Genomic DNA, 23016 nt, shown 5'->3' with positions numbered 1-23016 from the left:
TGTCACCAGAATCTCTATAATTAGATTTCCAGATCCTAGTTAGTTTCCACCACTGGGAACAAATGTGTAGTCATTGTGCACCATCTTGTGGTAATGTTTAGAAGTTCATCTATTAGAAATTGCTGGATAAGGGACAAAGTGACTCCTTATCACTTACTTCAAAACAACAACCTTCAAGGCGTTTCCTCCTATTCTTCCCACCCCACAAACAGTAGATTCCTTCCCTAAGTAAATTAAATGCATTATATGGGGAGAACTAAGGTAGCTAGTATAACTAGTAAAGCAGGGTGTTTGAGAGATCAGGCTCTGGAATTAGACCACCTGAATTAGAATCTCAAATTTGCTACTTATTATTTCATAGTTTTGAACATGTTACTTAACCTCTTCATGAATTAATTTTCTCATCTGTGGAGATATAATAGGACTGCTGTATAGGCAGACAAACAAGGATGAAGAGACATTTGAGGAAAATTTGGAACATGTGAAAGAAAGCCCAAAATAAGTAAACAGAAAGTGGACGAAAGAACAACAGGATAATTCAGAGATGTAATAAAACGTAATATAAACTAATCAGTAACATCAGAGAAATTAAAGACTAAATTGAAACCATAAAACAGAATAGCATGCTGTGAAAAAAAGAACAATTAAAGAAGAAGAGCGAGCACAGGGAAGTAAAAATTATGATTTGAAAAAAAAAAATAGCTTAGCTGGAGGGCCAGAAAATAAAATCAGTATAATCTGAATGAAAGCAAAAAGACAAGGAGACAGAAATCATGAGACAAGAGGGCAATCTGGAGTCTGATACCTGACTAATAAAAGCCCCATAAAGGGGCTTCCCTGGTGGCGCAGTGGTTGAGAATCTGCCTGCTAATGCAGGGGACACGGGTTTGAGCCCTGGTCTGGGAAGATCCCTCATGCTGCGGAGCAACTGGGCCCGTGAGCCACAACTGCTGAGCCTGCGCGTCTGGAGCCTGTGACCCGCAACGGGAGGGGCCGCGATAGTGAGAGGCCCGCGCACCGTGATGAAGAGTGGCCCCCGCTTGCCGCAACTAGAGAAAGCCCTCGCACGAAACGAAGACCCAACACAGCTAAAAATATAAATGAATAAATAAATAAGTAGAGTAGCTATTAATTTTTTTAAAAAAGTTCCAGAAAGACAGAACAAACAAATCAGAATAAATAATTTGAGAAGATTCACTAGACTTAAAGTGAGACATATATCTGCACATCAAAAAGGCTTACTGAGTGCTGGTTAGGATGAATGAAAGGATCTACAAAGGAAGCAACGTTTCAGAACATCATGGATAGAGAGAAAAATCATAAATGCTTCCAAGGAACAAAAATTGAAGTAGTTTTAATGTTTTTATCAGCAACACTGGATGGTAGAAGACAGTGGACTTAAAAATCCAGGGCGAAATGATTTCCAACCCCGTGTTATATACCCAGGAAAATTATTAATTAAGTGTGACAGTAAAATAAAGACATCTTAATACATTCAAGGATTCAGAAAGTTTAACTCTCATACATCCTTTCTTAGGCAGTTGTTCTAGGATGAGCACAATCAAACAAAGCAGTTAACCAATAAAGAAAAAGTCAAAGAATCCAGCAATAGTGGATTCAGCCCAGAAGCTTAATGAAAGGAAGTTCCAGGATGACAACTATAGCACAGGCCTAGATTGCATTGGGAGGAAGATGGAGGGCTCAAGAAAGGAGATATATATTTGGGGAGTAAATGGGTGAGGTGTTTTCATATAGTTGCCTTTATCTTTGAAATATTTGAATGAACTAAAGAAACTTTAGGTAGATATTGCTAGACTAAAAGGAAGGCAGTAAAACTTCAGGGAAAATAATATGTTGCTCAAGAAAGAAAAGCACTCCACTTGATTCTGCATTAAAAATATTTTTACCTCTATGTATCTCTCAAATTAGTCCATTCTCTTTGAATCTACTAATACTACCACTCTAGACTGTTACTGTAATTTTCTTTTATCTGCTCCATCCTCTTTCAAATCCATTCTCCTACAGTAGCCTCTTAACTAGTTTTCTTGCATCTACTGTGTCCTCTCTCAAATCTGTTCTCCATACTACACTCCATAGATTGCTTTTTTCAAAATGCAAATTCAGTTATGTCCCTTCTTTGGTTAAAACACTTCAGTGGCTCCACATAGCTCTTAGAATAAAAGATCCACATCATTAACATCCCCTACAAGTTTCCATACTATCACTTAGTCAATCAGTTCCTAAGTAGCAGTGGGGTGCCAGCTGCTATGTAGTCTTGCCTCACCTCCATAGGATTGACTGGTAAGGACACAAGAGACCCAAATATATTTAGACAGTTTATTACTTACACAGACAGCAAAACATGATCAGCATGGTATCAGCTGCATGCATCCATAATCCCGGAGGATGACACTGAACTGGAGGGACCAGATGACGAGAATGATGGGTTGCTTTGTTTTTGAGGAGTCAACTCTAGGCTGCAGCTAAGCAACTTTACAGCCTACAGCTGTACCTGAAAGGGTCAAGGTGGAAAGTCCTGTGCCTTACTAGAACCAGGAGACAGATGAGAAACTGCCTCATGGCAGCCTTACGCAGGATAGGCAGCCTCCTGCAAGCTAAGGAGGCAGATGAGAAATAGCCTTTAACAGTTCCTCGCAAGACTGCCTATCTTGATATGTCCCAGGGAGGATCAGAGGGCATTCTGTAACTAACTGAGCCTTGCCTAGGTGGAGACATGCAATCACCAGGGTGCCATGGTGGAGCTGTTTCCCTAGGAATACAGGCTGATCTTTCTACCACTGTAGTCTCATCTCATGCACTCTCTTATTTTCTGAGCGTCAGCCACATTGACCTTCTTTTAATTTCTCCACGTGCCATGCTTTCTCTTGTTTAAAGCTTTTTCATATGCTATCCCTTTCTTTCTCCTACCCCTTTGCCTTGTTAACGCCACTCTTTTTTCAGTCCTCAGTCCAATTATCACTTCCGTAGGAAAGTCTTCCAAGACATTCCTGACCAGGACCATTCCCCCTGTTATATAGCATTGTGCCCCTCTCCTTCATAGCACTCAGAACAATTTTATATTTACTTGTATAATCTTTAATTAATGTAATAGTAGAGATAATACATACACTAATATATTAGTTTATTACTTAATTCTAAAATGCTATCACATACGTAATTTCATTTTATCTTTTTACCTCTGTGAGGTAACAAAACAGGTAGTATTATTTTTTAAAATAAATTTATTTATTTATTTTTGGCTGCTTTGGGTCTTCATTGGCTGCGCGCGGGCTTTCTCTAGTTGGGGCGAGCGGAGGCTACTCTTTGTTGCGGTGCGCGGGCTTCTCATTGCGGTGGCTTCTCTTGTTGTGGAGCACGGGCTCTAGGTGCACAGGCTTCAGTAGTTGCAGCACACGGGCTCAGTAGTTGTGGCGCACGGGCTTAGCTGCTCCGCGGCATGTGGGATCTTCCCAGCCCAGGGCTCGAACCCATGTCCCCTGCATTGGCAGGCAGATTCTTAACCACTGCACCACCAGGGAAGTCCAAAACAGGTAGTAGTATTTTTAATCCCTGTTGTTGTTGTTGTTGTTGTTTTTAACAGAGAGCAATCCGTATTAGAACTCATGTTTTCTTACTCTAGTTTAGGGTGCCCTGTACTTCACCACTGTGTTTTTTCATGTAAATACATTAAATATAAAGTAGCATACAGTAGGTGAGAGGGGCAAAGAAAATGCCATAAGGACTTGAAGGAGAGAGAAATCACTTCCAATTTAGGTGATCAGTATAGATCTCCATGATAGAGGTGCCATTTGAGTTGGTCTTGAAAGCTGATAGATAGGCTTCTGGTAGACAAAGAAGGGTCTTCTAAGACAAGAGGTAATATCAAAGGTACAATCATAGAAAGGCTTGGGACTATTTGAACACTAATGGCAAGTGAATGTGTTTTTTTGGATGTAGGGTTAATATGGGTGCTAGAAGGGAGGCTAGAATTACATTGTGGAGGACCTTAAATGTGGAATTAATTTTGTTGGCAGCAGGAAGTAACTAACGTTTCGAAGTGGGCAAATGATCTGATCAGAGTTGAATTTTGGGAGGATTAATTAAGCAACAGCATATAGATAAATTGTAGCATGGTAGGACTGGATTCAAGGAAAACAGAAATCATGAACTGGGGCAAAACTTCTCAACCAGTAAGCCGTGACGTACCTTGTAAAGTATAACATTGAAACCTTTCAGACAAGGATCACTAGGAGCATACCTGTATTTGAGGAAAGTTAGGTATTTTTTAATTTGCTGCAGCAAAGGAGAACACAGCACCTGCAGAACTGTGGGTCATCTCAGGGAATTGGGAGGAGCCTATTATAGGAGTTCAGCTTGTGCCAGGTGATTCTTAGAAGGGTTTGGGAGAAGCAGAGGTCAATTCTAGATTGGGTGCTATCAGCAAGTGGGATATTGGATATTTTGGTATATCTTATCTTGGAGATTGGAGAATTAAAAAAATAGTAGTCATTTGTGTTAGCCAGAAGAGGGAGATGTTTAGTTATTTTTGTGGTTCTTCAGCGTCATTGTCTCTACTTTCAGAAATAATTACACACTAGTCTTATATCTGTCTTCTACTACGATCATAGAGTGGCCTTATCTGAGTATTGTTTATATTCTGCCGAAATTGTTTATGTTCAGTTGGGAACACTATGGTTCAGCTGTCAGCTACCAGCTGCCAGGGATATTTTATTACTTTTTCAGTACCCAGTACATTGATCTGCTCAGCCCTCAAGGCATCTAACCAGTTGCCTCATATGGTGAGCAGCCTTATTCATTTACCCCTGGGTGCTATACATATATTATCATTGTTTAGATGTGCCATGCCTTGAAAAAGTTGATTGAGCAACACACTGAAAATGAAGAGTAAAGGACCAAGAAAGATTACAAAGGTTTTCAAAGCTCTTCACTACCTCCAACATTTCTAATTCATTTAAAATCTGTGCTCCAGCAAAAATAAACTGATTTGTTTCTATAGTCTGTGGTTTGCTGCCTTTGGATATTATGCTCTCTGTCTGGAACATCTTCCTCTGGTCCCCTTCTCATGTCCAGATCCTGTCTGTCCTTCAAGGACCACTTCAAATATCCCTTCTCCCATGTTACTCGGAGGGTTAAAATCAAGAAAAAGCCCACTTAAATATAATAAATGAAGAATAGATTATATATTTGGATATATTAATTCTAGCTTAGAGGGGTCAAGCTGGAAGCAATCTCTCCTTTCTATGAATTCATATAGCAAATTTGTTTATATCCCTAAGCACTTATTTCTAACATTTATTAAATATGCATGGTGTCCTATCTACTAGCTGCTGTCAGTGGTACCATCAAAATGCCATGAGGTTTCCTTCTTTCCGGGTTCTTCAGGCTTAAGTATAAAGTAGAAAAAAAAGTTTCAAAACTCCACCCTCATTCTTATCTCATTCAGCAGGAGTTAACTGATGTTCAGTGATATTTGGTTCTATTTATATCAGGGAGGTTAAGAGAAGCTTATAGGTGACTCAGTGCTCCTTGTGAAAAGCTGGGATGGGCCCCATAGTGAGGCAGGGACTGATTGTTATCAGAATATCTTTTTAAAAATACATATTAAAGGGGTTAACTTTTGAGGGAGTGTGAAAATCATAATCTTTTTGTACTGCCAGAAAATATTCTGATTGTTATCAGGATATCTTTTTAAAAATACATATTAAAGGGGTTAACTTTTGAGGGAGTGTGAAAATCATAATCTTTTTGTACTGCCAGAAAGGACAGAGCTGGATAAAAATTAATTATAATTAGTCACATTAATAGACGTACTGAAAAAGAGGCTTTCTTTTCTTATATTAATTTAGGAATGACTGCCTGCAAAAAACCTGGGAACCGAGAATGTAAACATCACTGTAAAAATAAACATACATGTGGACATGACTGCTGTGAGTTCCATAAACCAAGTTTATTTCAGGTTTTAAAAATTGAAAGGTCATTGAAGAATAGTAATAATATCCTAATTATCTATGTATGATATTTATATTATGCAGCTTATAACTCAAATAATTTTCTTTCTTTTGTGGTTAACATTTTTAAAAAGTAAATATTAGATTAGAAATTTTGAAGAAATTTGGCTTTATATGAACAATACATAAAGTTTAACTTAAAGAATCTAGAATTTCTTTTCATAGGTAAAAATGGAGTTGCACAGAAGTCAGAAATGAAAGAGTCAACAGTTTCTTCATATTTATCTGATTTAAGAAACAGAAATGCTCTTTCATCTCTTCCTCCAGTGAAACGTCTAAAGGTTAGTTTTTTTTTTAATTATTTTTTTATTTTTTTATTTATGGCTGTGTTGGGTCTTCGTTTCTGTGCGAGGGCTTTCTCTAGTTGTGGCAAGCGGGGGCCACTCTTCATCATGGTGCGCGGAAAAGGTTAGTTTTAATAACATTTATCCCTTGTTCTGTAATTAAATGTATATGAATATCCCTTTATTCTGGATATCAATTAGGTAGGTATCCACAGAGTACTTTAGAGTTACATAAAGGCTTGAGTAGGAAAATGACTATTATTCATAATACTGTTTCTATAGGAAAAGATACTATAGTTTTTAATAATTAATCTATAAATCCACTTTTGGCGCATAGGGGCATAGTTATACATCCCTTTCCTTCATTAGCCTCTTTTTTTTTTTAAACCAGAGAAGAGGGATATGTTGCTTGCTTTGGTTCAGCAATTGAAACTAGAAACTCTTGCCCTTTTGTGGCTCCATCTGTGGTGGACTGCGCTGGAAAGTCTGAAGTTGATTTTGATTCATGCACATAGATGAGTACTGAGCAAGAGTCTCCCTTTCAAGTGATGAAGAAATGGGAGTCCCTACTGATTGATAGGCTAGTCACTAGCAGACTTTAAGCCTAAGTCATCATATCCAGGGCAAAATAATTGATCAGGCCACAAAACAGAGCCAAGAAAATGGCAGAGTGCCTGATTCTTTTCTAGGTCTTTTTTTTTTTTTTTAACATCTTTATTAGAGTATAATTGCTTTACAATGGTGTGTTAGTTTCTGCTTTATAACAAAGTGAATCAGCTATACATACACATATATCTCCATATCTCCTCCCTCTTGAGTCTCCCTCCCACCCTCCCTATCCCACCCCCCCATCCCACCCCCTAGGTGGTCACAAAGCACTGAGCTGATCTCCCTGTGCTATGCGGCTGCTTCCCACTAGCTATCTATTTTACATTTGGTAGTATATATAAGTCCCTGCCACTCTCTCACTTCGTCCCAGCTTACCCTTCCCCCTCCCTGTGTCCTCAAGTCCATTCTCCACATCTGCGTCTTTATTCCTGTCCTGCCCCTAGGTTCTTCATAACCATTTTTTTTCTTTCTTTCTTTTTTTTAGATTCGATATATATGTGTTAGCATACGGTATTTATTTTCTCTTTCTGACTTCCTTCACTCTGTATGACAGACTCTAGGTCCATACACTCACTACAAATAACTCAATTTCGTTTCTTTTTATGGCCGAGTAATATCCCATTGTATATATGAGCCATGTCTTCTTTATCCATTCATCTGTCGATGGACACTTAGGTTGCTTCCATGTCCTGGCTATTGGAAATAGAGCTGCAATGAACATTGTGGTACATGACTCTTTTTGAATGATGGTTTTCTCAGGATATATGCAATGCCAACTAGTGGGATTGCTGGGTCGCATGGTAGTTCTATTTTTAGTTTTTTAAGGAACCTCCATACTGTTCTCCATAGTGGCTGTATCAATTTACATTCCCTCCAACAGTGCAAGAGGGTTCCCTTTTCTCCACACCCTCTCCAGCATTTATTGTTTGTAGATTTTTTGATGATGGCCATTCTGATTGGTGTGAGGTGATACCTCATTGTACTTTTGATTTGCATTTCTCTAATGATTAGTGATGTTGAGCATCCTTTCATGTGTTTCTTGGCAATCTGTTTATCTTCCTTGGAGAAATGTCTGTTTAGGTCTTCTGCCCATTTTTGGATTGGGTTGTTTGTTTTTTTGATATTGAGTTGCATGAGCTGCTTGTAAATTTTGGAGATTAATCCTTTGTCAGTTGCTTCATTTGCAAATATTTTCTCCCATTCTGAGGGTTGTCTTTTGGTCTTGTTTATGGTTTCCTTTGCTGTGCAAAAGCTTTTAAGTTTCATTAGGTCCCATTTGTTTATTTTTGTTTTTATTTCCATTTCTCTAGGAGGTGGGTCAAAAAGGATCTTGCTGAGATTTACGTCATAGAGTGTTCTGCCTATGTTTTCCTCTAAGAATTTTATAGTGTCAGGTCTTACATATAGGTCTTTAATCCATTTTGAGTTTATTTTTGTGTATGGCGTTAGGGAGTGTTCTAATTTCATTCTTTTACATGTAGCTCTCCAGTTTTCCCAGCACCACTTATTGAAGAGGCTGTCTTTTCTCCATTGTATATTCTTGCCTCCTGTATCAAAAATAAGGTGACCATATGTGCGTGGATTTATCTCTGGGCTCTGTATCCTGTTCCATTGATCTACATCTCTGTTTCTGTGCCAGTACCATATTGCCTTGATTACTGTAGCTTTGTAGTATACTCTGAAGTCAGGGAGCCTGATTCCTCCAGCTCCATTTTTCTTTCTCAGGATTGCTTTGGCTATTTGGGGTCTTTTGTGTTTCCATACAAATTGTGAAATTTTTGGTTCTAGTTCTGTGAGAAATGCCATTGGTACTTTGATAGAGATTGCATTGAATCTGTAGATTGCTTTGGGTAGTAGAGTCATCTAAACAGTGTTGATTCTTCCAATCCAAGAACATGGCATATCAGTCCATCTGTTTGTATCATCTTTAATTTCTTTCATCAGTGTCTTATAGTTTTCTGCATACAGGTCCATGTCTCCTTTGGTAGGTTTATTCCTAGGTATTTTATTCTTTTTGTTACAATGGTAAATGGGAGTGTTTCCTTAATTTCTCTTTCAGATTTTTCATCATTAGTGTATAGGAATGCAAGAGATTTCTGTACATTAATTTTGTACCCGGCTACTTTACCAAATTCATTGATTAGCTCTAGTAGTTTTGTGGTTTAGTTTCCGATTTAGATTCCTTTTATTTCTTTTTCTTCTCTGACTGCTGTCACTAAAACTTCCAAAACTATGTTGAATAATAGTAATGAGAGTGGACAACCTGTCTTGTTCCTGATCTTAGTGGAAATGGTCTCAGTTTTTCACAATTGAGAATGATGTTGGCTGTGGATTTGTCATATATGGCCTTTATTATGTTGAGGTAAGTTCCCTCTATGCCTACTTTCTGGAGGGTTTTTATCATAAATGGGTGTTGAATTTTGTCAAAAGCTTTTTCTGCATCTGTTGAGATGATCATATGGTTTTTATCCTTCAATTTGTTAATATGGTGTATCACATTGATTGATTTGCGTATATTGAAGAATCCTTGCATTCCTGGGATAAATGCTACTTGATCATGGTGTATAATCCTTTTAATGTGCTGTTGGATTCTGTTTGCTAGTATTTTGTTGAGGAGTTTTGCATCTATGTTCATCAGTGATATTGGCATGTAGTTTTCTTTCTTTGTGACATCTTTGTCTGGTTTTGGTATCAGGGTGATGGTGGCCTCGTAGAATGAGTTTGGGAGTGTTCCTCCCTCTGCTATATTTTGGAAGAGTTTGAGAAGGATAGGTGTTAGCTCTTCTCTAAATGTTGGATAGAATTCTCCTATGAAGCCGTCTGGTCCTGGTCTTTTGTTTGTTGCAAGATTTTTAATCACAGTCTCAATTTCAGTGCTTGTGATTGGTCTGTTTATATTTTCTATTTCTTCCTGGGTCAGTCGCAGAAGGTTGTGCTTTTCTAAGAATTTGTCCATTTCTTCCAGGTTGTCCATTTTATTGGCATATAGTTGCTTGTAGTAATCTCTCATGAACCTTTGTATTTCTGCAGTGTCAGTTGTTACTTCTTTTTCATTTCTGATTCTATTGATTTGAGTCTTCTCTCTTTTTTTTCTTGATGAGTCTGGCTAATGGTTTATCAATTTTGTTTATCTTCTCAAAAAAACAGCTTTTAGTTTTATTGATCTTTGCTATTGTTTCCTTCTTTTTCTTTTTCATTTATTTCTTTTTCATTTAAGAAAATTTTTATTTTCATTTCTTTCTTTTTCATTTATTTCTGATCTGATCTTCATAATTTCTTTCCTTCTGCTAACTTTGGGGTTTTTTGTTCTTCTGTCTCTAATTGCTTTAGGTGTAAGATTAGGTCATTTATTTGAGATGTTTCTTGTTACTTAAGGTAAGATTGTATTGCTCTAAACTTCCCTCTTAGAACTGCTTTTGCTGCATCCCATAGGTTTTGGGTCGTCGTGTTTTCATTGTCATTTCTTTCTAGGTATTTTTTGATTTCCTCTTTGATTTCTTCAGTGATCTCTTCGTTATTAAGTAGTGTGTTGTTTAGCCTCCATGTGTTTGTATTTTTTACCGATTTTTACCTGTAATTGATATCTAGTCTCATAGCTTTGTGGTCGGAAAAGATACTTGATAAGATTTCAATTTTCTTAACTTTACCAAGGCTTGATTTGTAACCCAAGATATGATCTATCCTGGAGAATGTTCCATGAGCACTTGAGAAGAATGTGTATTCTGTTGTTTTTGGATGGAATGTCCTATAAATATCAGTTTAGTCCATCCTGTTTAATGTATCATTTAAAGCTTGTGTTTCCTTATTTATTTTCATTTTGGATGATCTGTCCTTTGGTGAAAGTGAGGTGTTAAAGTCCCCTACTATGATTGTGTTACTGTCGATTTCCCCTTTTATGGCTGTTAGTATTTGCCTTATGTATTGAGGTGCTCTTATGTTGGGTGCATAAATATTTACAATTGTTATATCTTCTTCTTGGATTGATCCCTTGATCATTATGTATTGTCCTTCTTTGTCTCTTGTAATAGTCTTTATTTTAAAGTCTATTTTGTCTGATATGAGAATTGCTACTTTGGCTTTCTTTTGATTTCCATTTGCATGGAATATCTTTTTCTATCCCCTCACTTTCAGTCTGTATGTGTTCCTAGGTCTGAAGTGGGTCTCTTGTAGACAGCATATATACCGGTCTCATTTTTGTATCCATTCAGCCAGTGCATGTCTTTTGGTTGGAGCATTGAATCCAGTTACATTTAAGGTGATTATCGATATGTATGTTCCTATTTTCATTTTCTTAATTGTTTTGGGTTTGTTATTGTAGGTCTTTTCCTTCTCTTGTGTTTCCTGCCTAGAGAAGTTCCTTTAGCATTTGTTGTAAAGCTGGTTTGGTGGTGCTGAATTCTCTTAGCTTTTGCTTGTCTGTAAAGGTTTTAATTTCTCTGTCAAATCTAAATGAGATCCTTGCTGGGTAGAGTAATCTTGGTTGTAGATTTTTCCCTTTCATCACTTTAAATATGTCTTGCCACTCCCTTCTGGCTTGCAGAGTTTTTGCTGAAAGATTAGCTGTTAACCTTATGGGGATTCCCTTGTATGTTTTTTTCCCTTGCTGCTTTTAATATTTTTTCTTTGTATTTATTTATTTATTTATTTATTTATTTATTTATTTATTTATTTATATTTTTATTTTTGGCTGTGTTGGGTCATCGTTTCTGTGCAAGGGCTTTCTCTAGTTGTGGCAAGTAGGGGCCACTCTTCATCGCGGTGCACGGGCCTCTCACTATCGTGGCCTCTCTTGTTGCGGAGCACAGGCTCCAGATGCGCAGGCTCAGTAGTTGTGGCTCACGGGCTCAGTTGCTCCACGGCATGTGGGATCTTCCCAGACCAGGGCTCGAACCCGTGTCCCCTGCACTGGCAGGCAGATTCTCAACCACTGAGCCACCAGGGAAGCCCTGTATTTATTTTTTGATAGTTTGATTAATATGTGTCTTGGCGTGTTTCTCCTTGGATTTATCCTGTATCTGACTGTCTGTGCTTCCTGGACTTGACTATTTCCTTTCCCATATTAGGGAAGTTTTCAAGTATAATCTCTTCAAATATTTTCTCAGTCCCTTTCTTTTTCTCTTCTTCTTCTGGGACCCCTATAATTCGAATGTTGGTGCATTTAATGTCCCACAGGTCTCTGAGAGTGTCCTTAAATCTTTTTTCTTTATTCTGCTCTGTGGTAGTTATTTCCACTATTTTATCTTCCAGGTCACTTATCCATTCTTCTGCCTCAGTTATTTTGCTATTGATTCCTTCTAGAGAATTTTAAATTTCATTTATTGTTGTTAATCTTGTTTGTTTGCTCTTTAGTTCTTCTAGGTCCTTGTTAAACGTGTCTTGTATTTTCTCCATTCTATTTCCAAGATTTTGGATCATCTTTACTATCATTATTCTGAATTCTTTTTCAAGCAGACTGCCTATATCCTCTTCATTTGTTTGGTATGGTGGGTTTTTACCTTGCTCCTTCATCTGCTGTGTGTTTCTCTGTCTTCTCATTTTGCTTAACTTACTGTGTTTGGGGTCTCCTTCTCACAGGCTGCAGGTTTGTAGTTCCCATTGTTTTTGGTGTCTGCCCCCAGTAGCTAAGGTTGGTTCAGTGGGTTGTGTAGGCTTCCTGGTGGAGGGGACTAGTGCCTGTCTTCTGGTGGATGAGGTTGGATATTGTCTTTCTGGTGGGTAGGACCATGTCTGTTGGTGTGTTTTGGGGTGTCTGTGGCCTTATTATGATTTTAGGCAGACTCTCTGCTAATGGGTTGGGTTGTGTTCCTGTCTTGCTAGTTTTTTGGCATAGGGTGTCCAGCACTGTAGCTTGCTTGTCGCTGAGTGGAGCTGGGCTTTAGCGTTGAGATGGAGATCTCTGGAAGAGCTTTTGCCATTAGATATTACGTGGAGCTGAGAGGGCTCTGGTGGACCAGTGTCCTGAACTCGGCTCTCCCACCTCAGAGGCACAGGCTGACACCTGGCCGGAGCACTAACATCCTCTCAGCCGCAGAGCTGAGAAGAAAAGGGAGAAAAAAAGAAAGAAAGGAAGAAAAAAATAAAATAAAGTTATTAAAATAAGAAAAAATTATTAAAAATAAAAAAATTTTTAAATAATAAAAAAAGAAAAAAAAGAAAGAGGACAGCAACCAAACCAAAAAACAAATCCACCAATGATAACAAGCACTGAAAACTATACTAAAAAAACAAAACGGACAGACAGAACCCTCGGACAAATGGTAAAAACAAAGCTATACAGACAAAATCACACAAAGAAGCATACACGTACGCACTCACAAAAAGAGAAAAAGGAAAAAAATATATATATCGTTGCTCCCAAAGTTCACCACCTCAATTTTCGGATGATTTGTTGTCTATTCAGGTATTCCACAGATGCAGGGTACATCAAGTTGATCGTGGAGATTTAATTGGCTGCTCCTGAGGCTGCTGGGAGAGAGTTCCCTTTCTCTTCTTTGTTCGCACAACTCCTGGGGTTCAGCTTTGGATTTGGTGCCCCCCCTACTCTGTGTGTAGGTCGCTTGAGGGCATCTGTTCTTCACTCAGACAGGACGGGATTAAAGGAACAGCTGATTCGGGGGCTCTGGCTCACTCAGGCCAGGGAGAGGGAGGGGTATGGATGCGGGGTGAGCCTGCGGCGGCAGAGGCCGGCATGACGTTGCACCAGCCTGAGGCACGCCGTGCGTTCTCTCGGGGAAGTTGTCCCTGGATAATGGGACCCTGGCAGTGGCGGGCTGCACAGTCTCCCAGGAGGGGAGGTGTGGAGAGTGACCTGTGCTTGCACACAGGCCTCCTGGTTGCTGCAGCAGCAGCCTTAGCATTTCATGCCCGTCTCTGGTGTCTGCACTAATAGCCGCGGCTCACACCCGTCCCTGGAGCTCGTTTAGGCGGTGCTCTGAATCCCCTCTCCTGGCGCACCCCGAAACAATGGTCTCTTGCCTCTTAGGCAGTTCCAGACTTTTTCCCGGACTCCCTCCTGGCTAGCTGTGGCACACTAGCCCCCTTCAGGCTGTGTTCACGCAGCCAACCCCAGTCCTCTCCCTGGGATCCGACCTCCAAAGCTCGAGCCTCAGCTCCCAGCCCCCGCCCACCCCGGCGGGTGAGCAGACAAGCCTCCCAGGCTGGTGAGTGCTGGTCGGCACCGATCCTCTGTGAGGGAATCTCTGCGCTTTGCCCTCCACACCCCTGTTGCTGCACTCTCATCCGTGGCCCCGAAGCTCCCCCCAGCACCGCCACCCCCAGTCTCCAGCAGTGAAGGGGCTTCCTACTGTGTGGAAACTTTTCCTCCTTCACAGCTCCCTCCCACTGGTGCAGGTCCCGTTCCTATTCTTTTGTCTCTGTTTTTTCTTTTTGTTTTTGCCCCACCCAGGTACGTGGGGAGTTTCCTGCCTTTGGGGAAGTTTGAGGTCTTCTGCCAATGTTCAGTAGGTGTTCTGTAGGGGTTGTTCCACATGTAGATGTATTTCTGATGTATTTGTGGGGAGGAAGGTGATCTCCACGTCTTACTCTTCCGCCATCTCGAAGGTCTCCTCTCTAGGTCTTTTATAAGAAAGAAGATTCTAAGTCATGAGGCTAAAACAAGGAGAATATTGGGAAACATGGAGAGGTTTACAGTTTGAAATGGCAACCACCTTTTCTGAGACAATTATTTTTTAGTATCCCAAGTTTTTCCTACCTTCTTTTTGTACTTATTCCATATCATCCATCCCTCCCTTCTTCCCTCCCTTCCTTCCTTCCTTCCTTCCTTTCCTTCCTTCCTTCCTTCCTTCCTTCCTTCCTTCCTTCCTTCCTTCCTTCCTTCCTTCCATATTCATTGAGCACCAAGAATGTGCCAAGCACTATAGTAGGTGTGGAAGATCCAGTGATAAGACCGTTTTAGTCCCAGACCTCATAAAGCTTACAGTTGAGTGAAGGATACAAATAAGTTAATAGGCTTTTTCAGTACAGTGTGATGAGTGATTCTGTGACAGAAGTGTAAAAGATAACTTGAACTTATATAGAAAGTGCATTCACTCCACATTTGATAGGCCAGGAAAGGATTCCTAATAAACATGATTGAGACCTGAAGGATATATGGGCATAAGCAAGTATGGAGAGGTGAGTACCAGAGTGGTGGTAAAGAGGGATAGAAAAGTATTTCAGATATAGAGAATATGCAGTGGTTCAGAGCTGAGAAAGAGATAGAGATCTTTTTAAAAACTGAAGTAATACAGTATATCTGGAGTTCATTTACAAGTAGGAGGGTGGAGAAAGATAAAGCTGAAGAAGTAGGAGCTAGATCATGAAAACATTTTTGCCATTTTAAGGATTTGGATTTTACCCTGAAAGTACTGGGAAATCACTGAAGGGCTTTAATCAGTGGCATGATTGGAACCGCATTTTATAAAGTTCACTCTGGATGCAATGTAGAGAATGCATTAGAGGATAATAGAAAAGGAACATAAGGACTCATTAGGGAGGTTTTGCAGTAGTCCAGGCAAGACAATGGCCTAGTCTAGTGTAGTGGCAGTAGCAGTGGAGAGAAGTGGCTGGGTTTAAGATATTTTTCAGAGATAGAAACAACTACCTTGCTACTTATTGGTTATAAGGGGTGAAGTAGAAGGAATAAAGATGATGCCCTTCTGTCTTGAGCAACTGGGAAAAAAGTGGGGCCTCACTAGGGTAGAAACTGTAAATGGAAAGCAAGTTTGGAGGAGTAGAGACATGATAAGTTCATTTGGGAAATACTGAATTTAGAGGCCTACAAGATGTCTAGGTAAAGATGTTCTATAGACAGTTGGATAATAGCTGTTTGAAAGTCAGGAGAGAGCTGAGCTAGAAAATCAAGAAAGAGAGCTAAGCTCAAATCTACAGAGAGCTATAGATTTGAGAGTCATTCATGTGTAGATGGTAATTGAAGCCATGGGAGTAAATGAGATTTATGATTGAGAATGAGTGAGAGTGAGAAGAGAAGAAGGCCTCGTGATGAAGAACCATGAAGAATATCAACATTTAAGAAGGGCCTGAGAAGGAGATTTGAGTTGAAAACTAGCTTGAGTTTCTCACAATTTATTGGTTTGGGGACTATATGTATCAGCAGGAATTTTGCTGTTTGGCTTATTTGTTAAAAGGTGTATTGATATGAAATTGATAGTTGAACTTGTTAATTTTTCATTAATAGATGCAGATGAATAAATCTCAAAGTGTGGACCTTAAAGAGTTTGGTTTTACTCCAAAACCTTCTCTTCCCAGTATATCAAGGTACAAATATAATGTTAATATCTGAGGTAAAGTATTCATCAAAAACTCTCTGTTCCTCCAAATAGTGATGTATTCAGAGAAAGATGGTCACTGGCTACCTTTGAATCACAGTAATCATTTAGTTCCATAATGAGGTAATTACATCGGGAGAGTTTTGTTATCTTTTATACCCCAAATTTATTTAGAACTCTGCAGTCATAATGATACTGTAACATTGATCGAATCTGCTCTTTCCTGGAAAACTATCCATCCTATGTGTCATGCCCCCAGGCTCTCTCTGCCTTCTAAACTTAACAGATGACAAGAGTATACTTTAAAAAGAGAAGTCATGTTGGTGTATAAAGTCTAATATTTTCCATTTAGAGGCCCACTCTATATTAATAATACCTCAGATTTATAAAATACTTTATGATTTAAAAATTACACTTTTGTGCATTCTTTCTTTTGACCTTAACAACAACCTGGCTCATAAACCAACGTATTTTTATCCTATTATATAGATGAAATAACCAAAGCTCATATTCAGAGGGCCCTAGATGATAACTCAGCATTCTTTTCCTATTATGATACCTAAAAGGTAACAGTATATGTAATTTCCCTTCCAGATAAGGGCATTCTATATGCTGGGATGACATTTAATATACTTAACAACCAGTACAGAACAGCTGCTGACCAATCAGACTAGATGCCAGCACTACTTCAAGAGATCCTAACTTTTGTTATCTAACTGAAAGAAGCATTAGAAATAAATTTTTAAGGCTACGCACAAATAGCAGAAATCTACCCAATGGGGGAATGTAAAGATGACTAAATGACCTAAGTAGTTGTCACTTCCATTAAACACCTATTTTTTTTACCTTTTACTACTCAGGCTAGTACAGTTTATCATAGAAGTGTTGAGTGGCTGAACCAATTTTTTCCCATTTATATGAATAAGTGGTTTTCAAAGTCAGATTAATTTTAATATTTTCTTTAACATTTTTATGGTTTTATTTATCTTGATAAAGGTCAGAATATTTAAACATACCCGAATTGCCTATAATGGAGCAGAGGGATCAGCGTGAGATCTATACAAAAGGTCAACAACCAGAACCATCTGCATATCAAGACAAAGGTAAATTACTGTTGCTATTGACTTGAGAGAGAAAATGATTTCTCACTACTTTGGATTGACAAGCAATGTTATTGAAAAACCAAAATCTAAAATTATGATTATTAACTTGGCAACATTTTTCTCTTCAGTTATTGAAGCAGTTTCAAATTCTTAGGTCTGTTATTTCAGATGGTCTTGTGTCTATCATAGATTCCTAAAAAATCTTTTCCTACATAGCATTGACTATTTTAATTTAAAGATAATATGAGGAAAAGCTGAGAATATAAGGGATCTTAGGATATGCAAAGTATTAAAATGCTGAACTATTACTTTTATATGTCTTTAGAATTATTTGAAATAATTTTTTATTTATAAAATTAGTCCATTTTACAAAATAGCTGTGTGACCTTGGGAAAATTATTTAACCTCTTTGGGCGTTAGTCTTATCTTTAAAATTAAGGGATTAAATTGGGTGACCTTTAATATCTCTCCAGTTCTTAAACCTATGATTCTTGCTATCTCTATGATATGTGAGACTATAACCTAGTTTGTGGGATATAGCTGGTTTGTAATATAGATTTGCTTTTTATCTGTGTCTGTCATTAAATTAAAGAGGTAATGCATATAAATTCTTCAGCTTTGGGCCTGGTTCATCATTTCTCCAGGTCCTGCCATTAATAGCACCATTTCTCTGGGTCATGCTACTATACTAATAGCAGTCTGTTAAAACGTGTGAGAAATAATTCTGGCCACAGAGTTGTTTGTTCAAGTGGCTGTATGTAGAAATGGTAAACTTGGGATTTTCTAAAAACAATTAACAATTTCATGTGTGTGTTGTTTTTGACTTCTATTGCCACTCTTTCCTTCATTCTTTCACTCTATTGCTTTCTCTGGCCATAATTTAAGACCTTAGGTAGGCAAGGGCTGGAGTACCCATCACCCCTTATGACACTGTGGCAGCCATTAGGCCCAATATCAGATCAAGAAAAATCCCCTGATCTTACCTAGACTATCAGAACATTTATCCAATTTGTTCAAAGCCTGAAAATATTATTACAACATGAATTGAAGGTGTAAGAGTGTCAACCCTCTTATTTTTATCTCTCTTCAACCTGTAGCCCTCTATCTTATTCCTTGTACGGCTGTTCTATTCCCTGCCCTTCTCCACACCAGAGTTTGTCCTTCCCTCTGTCTACTTTCTTGTTGTCTTTACATAGTTTTTCTACTTTTATTTCTTTCCCACCCACTATTCCAAATGTGATTTGTATTATGATATGAAAGTCTCATCTAGATACTTTAAACCCCAATAATAACTGTATCCCTCTTTTACTGAATGCCCCCCCACCTTTTTTAAAGAAGGTGTATAATATAGTAGTTCAACTTACAGGATCTAGAGATTATCTGTCTAGGTTCAAATCCTAGCTCATTTAGTAGTTGTATGACTTTTCATAGTATACTTACCCAGTTCGTCTCAATTCCCTCATCTGGTTATATTTTAGGGATTTTAGGGTTAAATGAGATGATGTATATAAGGCTCTTAGCATAGTATCTGGTACTGTTATTAATAGTAATTGAGTATATTCATTATACTTTTTACACATTAGTCTTTGGTGGCAAAATACTTTAAATGTATTCAAATACTGCTCTTAAGAATGTTTTAAGAAAAATATGGCAATTTTTATCATCTGTATTCCAGGTGCAAAAAGAGAAGAAGAAAAAATGTCAGAAATTATGAGAAAGCATGTTGAATTGTAAAATTTAAATTGTAAGGGACCTTTGTGCAATTTCTCATTTTACAATGAAAGAAGCCAAGACTCAGAGATTAAATGACTTGCCCAAAATCACATATCTAATTAATAGCAGGGCTAGAAATAGATTCCATATCTCTTGATTCCCAGGCAATGCCATTTCTATAAAATGAAATTGACTTTTAGTTATCAGTGGAGAATTGAAAATCAAACCTGTAATATACGAACTCTTTCAACTTTCCACCCCCCCAACTATTATATTTCTCTGTTTCTGCACCCATCCTTAACTCTATTTATTTTGAAAGAAGAATTATCTTTTCTTCTATTCAAAGTTTATCTCTCCACCTGTAATCGTACTCTTTCCAATTCTGCCCCCTCTGGGTCTTTAGGAGACCAGCTATCTCTCTCCTCTTGCCCTTATTTTCAGTATCTTCTCCCTGTGGCCTCTTTCTTTTCAGCATATAAATATGCTCAAGTCTCTTCCTTCTTTAGCTGGCAGTCCCCATCTAACCAGATGGTCTTCTTCTCTTTATATTTCCAGTGCACTTTGTACCTACTTCTCTTTTCAGGACATAGCATACTGTGTATGTGTATCAAGGCACAAAAGTAGAATAGTGTGTACTGGAGTTGTAGGTACAGCTGAAGGATAGAGAAGGATTTGGATAGTGAAGAAAAGGATAGAGGTTATTTAAAGTGAAGGAAACTCACTTTAAATTTTACTGGAGCATTTTACTGGAGCAAGCTTGTACTAGCTTGTGAGATGATTATTAAATTTTGGGGAATCTTTCAGGCATTATTAAAGTTTAATTATATAAACTTTCAATTAAGTTATATTAAACACAAAGGCTATAAATATTAAAAACTAACCATTTCCTAATTATTCTACTACATTTTACTGTTATCTGTATTCTTGAGATTATTTGCATCTATATTTGTACCTGTATGGTGGAAATACTGTATAAAGGGATGCTATTGTGCATTTCTTCCCAACTTTGCATTCAGTTACGTCACATTGGTAGCTTGAAATCAGTCATGGTGGGAATACTTATAGAATGGAAATCAGCAACCACTACAAATCAGGGCTTAACTTATTGTTTTGTTTATTGTTTATACTTAGGAAAGTGATGGAGAAAATGATAGTAGTGCAGATTTAATTTATCAGTGTGTCATGTCTGTAGCCCTTACATTGTGGATAGCAAGAAAAATTGAAGGAATATTCTTCTAGCATTTGAAAATTATTATCTAATTCAGCAAGGAAATTGCTTAAGGCTATGGGTGAATGAGTGAAGTCCCAACATATGTCTTTATTGTTTTACTTTTATTAAAGTCAACAAAAGTATCAAACAACGTTCGAATTGACAAATGAATGTGAGAACTACATTCATTTATCAGTTGCAACCATAGGTTGATACAGATACAAGAGTTTGGCAAAATTCAATGAAAACGTTCAGTGATAATCAATTAGATATATGGAATTTACAGTTAAGCATGCTGTATATTTTATCATTATTTGTAAATTGTATGCTATACATCCTTTACATATAATACATATATATGCATAAAATTTTTTGGAGAAGCGAGTTATTAAATATTTATTAACACACTGCTATGGAAAACTGCACAAGTGAAGGCGTTTAGTCCCCATAACAATCATATGTATTAGGTACTATTATTTATTTATTTATTTATTTATTTGGTTGTGTTGGGTCTTAGTTGCGGCAGGCAGGCTCCTTAGTTGTGGCTCACCGGCTCCTTAGTTGTGGCATGCGAACTCTTAGTTGCGGCATGCATGTGGCATCTAGTTCCCAGACCAGGGATCGAACCCGGGCCCCCTGCATTGGGAGCAGGGAGTCTTAACCACCATGCCACCAGGGAAGTTCCATGTTAGGTACTATTATTATCCCCATTTTGCAGAGGAGAAAACTAGGCTCAGAGTTTAAATTACTTGTCTAAGGTCATCCAACTAGTAAATGATAGAGGTGGAATTTTCACCCAGGTAGTCTGGCTCTAAACCCAGGCTATAAACAATGGATAACATTGAGGATATTTTAGCAGGAGAAAAATAACGATATATTTTCATAACAATACTCAAAATTAACTACTTATGGGGAGAAGAGATGGGGGAGGAAGCCCATTTTAGAAGCTATTACAATCCAATCTTGGAGTAAGATTATTCTTATGTAGGAATTAAGAGGGAAAATTAATTCTGTCTAGAAGAATACCTTGAAAATTAAATTTAGTGCGGCAGTCAATCACTACATGTAATACAGTAAATAGAATTGTTGAACACAATACTCAGCAATGCTTTAGAACACTACTACTCAAGACCTCTGTTTAGTAGTTGAAAGATATGTTTGATATGTCAATAGATAATGATGCTTAAGGTTTAAAAAGTGCCTATACTCATTTATACATACACATGACAGATTTTTCTAGACGGACCTATTCTACAACTTCAAATGAGAAAGCACCTCAAACAATGCTGTTCAACAGAAATCTTAATGCATCTGAAAACCAGAATTTGACAGATGCGGTTAAAAGTAATTCTTCATTTTCAGAAGTTTTGAATGTGAACTTTGAATTGGGAAATGAAGTTTGGGATGATTTTGATGATGAAAGCTTAATAGAAGTTACTAGCTTTTCAGCTGATACTGAGAAGACAAAAACATCAGGTAAATAGCATGAAATATATTTCATTTGTATGTATGTATTTTTGTATATATGTGTGTATTGTATTTGAAATATATGTTAGAATGAAGTAATTTCATGAGAAGTTATTTGAATATTTTTCAGTTAAGCTTTTGGGACTAATTTTCTTTGTCTTTTTTGTGTGCTTGCTTAATTAGTTTCAGTTTGTTAAGATTATAATTTTTAGCAAAAGTAAAATTTGACCCTCCCACAAATAACATTTCCTATCCCTAAGGACAGAGGTCAAGGTTATTCCATGATGACGATATAGCAAATGAGCTTTTTCTATTCTATTGCTCCTTATCTTGTTAAAGGCTTTATTCAAATTCAGATTGTTTATCGAATTTTTCCTCATAAAACAGACTATCCTGCTTTCCATATTAAGATCTCACGTAGTCTGGTAATGTTTGTGAAAAACAAAAATGTTCCAATTTAAAAAATATTCTTTTTTCACATGCTAGCAAAGAACATAAAAAGATAACTTTTATTTCTAGTAGAAATATTGACTTTTCAGGTATAAATAAATAAATAAACAGGAAAAGATTAGTCTCTCTTGTATTAGATATTGTGTTTAAATCATATACAATCCAAAAATAATGGGACTAGGCCTTTGAGTTGCTGGTGAATTCACTCTATTTCACCAAAACAGAGAAGTGAAAATCTTGGTAAGTATAAGACAAGATAGGGAGATGGAGATACTCTTTCCCAGGATGGCAGACAGATGGAAATCAGTCCCTTGCAGACCATTGAAAATATTGAATGAACTTCGACTTGATCATTTACATGGCTTAAAAATAAATAAATAAATAAATAAATAAATAAATGATAGTGGTTGGGGACCTTTTAATATAGTGACTAATAAGCTAACCTATGTGTTTTGTAGTTTTACTCTCTTAGCTTCGCTCCTTTGTTTTGTCTATGCCCATTAAATTTGATTATTGAGAAGAATTTTTCATTCTCTCCTTAACCAGATCATATCTGTTTGGAGAGATATTCTACTCTAGAATAGAATACAGATATTCTATTCGATTATTTCAAAATGTTATCTCTTTACCTAGGATTTGGAAACACTTTGAGTTCAAGAACCAGGGAAAGTAAGCTACCCTTCCAAGAATCAGAAAGCAAATTCCAAAGAGAAATGTCAAACAGGCAAGTTTTAGAACTTTATTTTCAAATACTTACAACTTTATATCCTCCTGACATGTAAGTGGAGATGGGGATCAAGTCATTAGATGTCAGAGAAGCAGTAGGGTATTAGCCAACTTAAAGCCTCTTAACCTTAGAGCTGT

General features: G+C 37.6%; 1 protein-coding gene across 6 annotated transcripts in view; it reads left to right on the top strand.

The window, feature by feature from the left end:
- Positions 1 to 23016, top strand: part of HFM1 (helicase for meiosis 1) — a 137224-nt gene that overhangs the window by 104460 nt on the left and 9748 nt on the right. For all 6 annotated transcript variants that reach the window (XM_068540286.1, XM_068540287.1, XM_068540284.1 and 3 more), the window contains 6 exons: positions 5868 to 5948; positions 6195 to 6310; positions 16119 to 16198; positions 17206 to 17312; positions 21466 to 21711; positions 22786 to 22876. In XM_068540286.1, coding sequence (XP_068396387.1) covers positions 5868 to 5948; positions 6195 to 6310; positions 16119 to 16198; positions 17206 to 17312; positions 21466 to 21711; positions 22786 to 22876 — 721 coding nt within the window. The remainder of the gene's footprint in view (positions 1 to 5867; positions 5949 to 6194; positions 6311 to 16118; positions 16199 to 17205; positions 17313 to 21465; positions 21712 to 22785; positions 22877 to 23016) is intronic.

This window comes from Eschrichtius robustus, chromosome 3 (genome assembly GCF_028021215.1).
Source record: "Eschrichtius robustus isolate mEscRob2 chromosome 3, mEscRob2.pri, whole genome shotgun sequence".
NCBI lineage: Eukaryota > Metazoa > Chordata > Mammalia > Artiodactyla > Eschrichtiidae > Eschrichtius > Eschrichtius robustus.
The sequence above is the reverse complement of the archived record's forward strand: the minus strand, read 5'-3'. Positions and strand labels throughout refer to the sequence as shown.